Source organism: Lupinus angustifolius, chromosome LG18 (assembly GCF_001865875.1).
Source record: "Lupinus angustifolius cultivar Tanjil chromosome LG18, LupAngTanjil_v1.0, whole genome shotgun sequence".
NCBI lineage: Eukaryota > Viridiplantae > Streptophyta > Magnoliopsida > Fabales > Fabaceae > Lupinus > Lupinus angustifolius.
In genome coordinates this window covers 8467559-8468841 of record NC_032026.1, presented here as the reverse complement: position 1 = coordinate 8468841, position 1283 = coordinate 8467559, and the positions used below count along the sequence as shown (strand labels likewise).

Here is a 1283-nt window from a genome sequence, read left to right as displayed (position 1 = left end):
TTGGGTATTAGGACTTCTTTGCAGCCTTGTCCATATCTTCCCAATCATCTACCGGGTTGATACCCCTCACGGATCATCATGCTTACCACCACGAGAGAAGCATCTAACGGATACAGATTCATCTTTGGTGCACCTTCTATCATAAATGCGGCGTCCGCAACCTCGAGGCCTTGGAATGATGTCTCTAATGCCTCCTCAGTCACTTCGACGTAGCGGGTGTCAAATGGTTGGGATACCATCACATCTTCTTCCCCCGAAACTGTTATCAGCCTTCCATCAACTATAAACTTTACCTTTTGATGCAGGGTAGACGGTATTGCTCCTGAAGAGTGAATCCATGGACGTCCCAACAAGCAGCTATACGTGGGGTTGATATCCATTACGTGAAACAAAATGTTAAATGTGCATGGTCCTATCTTGATCGGTAACTCCATCTCCCCCATCACGTCTCTACGGGACCCATCAAAACCCTTAACAATCATTGAGCTGCCCCTCAAGCAGGAGGCGTCTACTGGCAACCTAGAGAAGGTCTGCTTTGTCATTACATTCAGGGACGACCCATTGTCTAATAGGACTTTACCAATCACACAGTCATTACACATCACTGAGATATGCAGGGGGCGAACATGTCCGGTGCCCTCAGGAGGTAACTCTTGGTCACAAAAGGATACGTAATTGTCTGCTACAATGTTGTTGACTATCCCCCCAAATCTGTCAGTTGTAATGTCGTGGTTGACGTGAGCCTGGTTCAATAATTTTAGCAACGTATTCCTGTGAGCCTCAGAGCTCATTAATAAGGACAACAAAGATATCCTTGCTGGAGTCTTATTAAGCTGGTCCACTACCTTGTATTCGCTTTGCTTGATGAACCTCATAAACTCACAAGACTCTTCATTTGACACTCCTTCGTGTAAGGCCACCTCAACTTCCTCTTCCGTGGGTTCTGGCACTTTTTATTTGTTTTTATCTTTAGTAGCCCCAGATGGACCCCTTTCTATCTCTGGCGGAACGTAGATACGTCCCGACCTTGTGATTCTGCTGCTTCCTGCAATGTTGGTAACTAAAGAAGGATTCCCCATTGGTTCCTCTTTGTAAACCCAGGGCACCGCCTTATCTGATTCGTACGGGAATGGACTCTGCCCCCTTGCTATCACGGGTTCCATTTTTCGAATGAATGGTTCCCATTGGTGCTGATTGAAGTATGTCTGAACTCCTCCCGGTGGATTTATCACAGGTTCGTACGTGCGTACGAATACAGGTACTTTATTTTGGTGTCCCTCTAA

The 1283-nt window shown here is 46.2% G+C and overlaps 1 protein-coding gene across 1 annotated transcript in view; it reads right to left on the bottom strand.

Moving 5' to 3' along the window:
- Positions 1–1283, bottom strand: part of LOC109332518 — a 7501-nt gene that overhangs the window by 3676 nt on the left and 2542 nt on the right. Inside the window, 2 exon segments of the mRNA XM_019567503.1 lie at positions 87–943; positions 989–1279. Of these exon segments, the coding sequence (XP_019423048.1) occupies positions 87–943; positions 989–1279 (1148 nt within the window).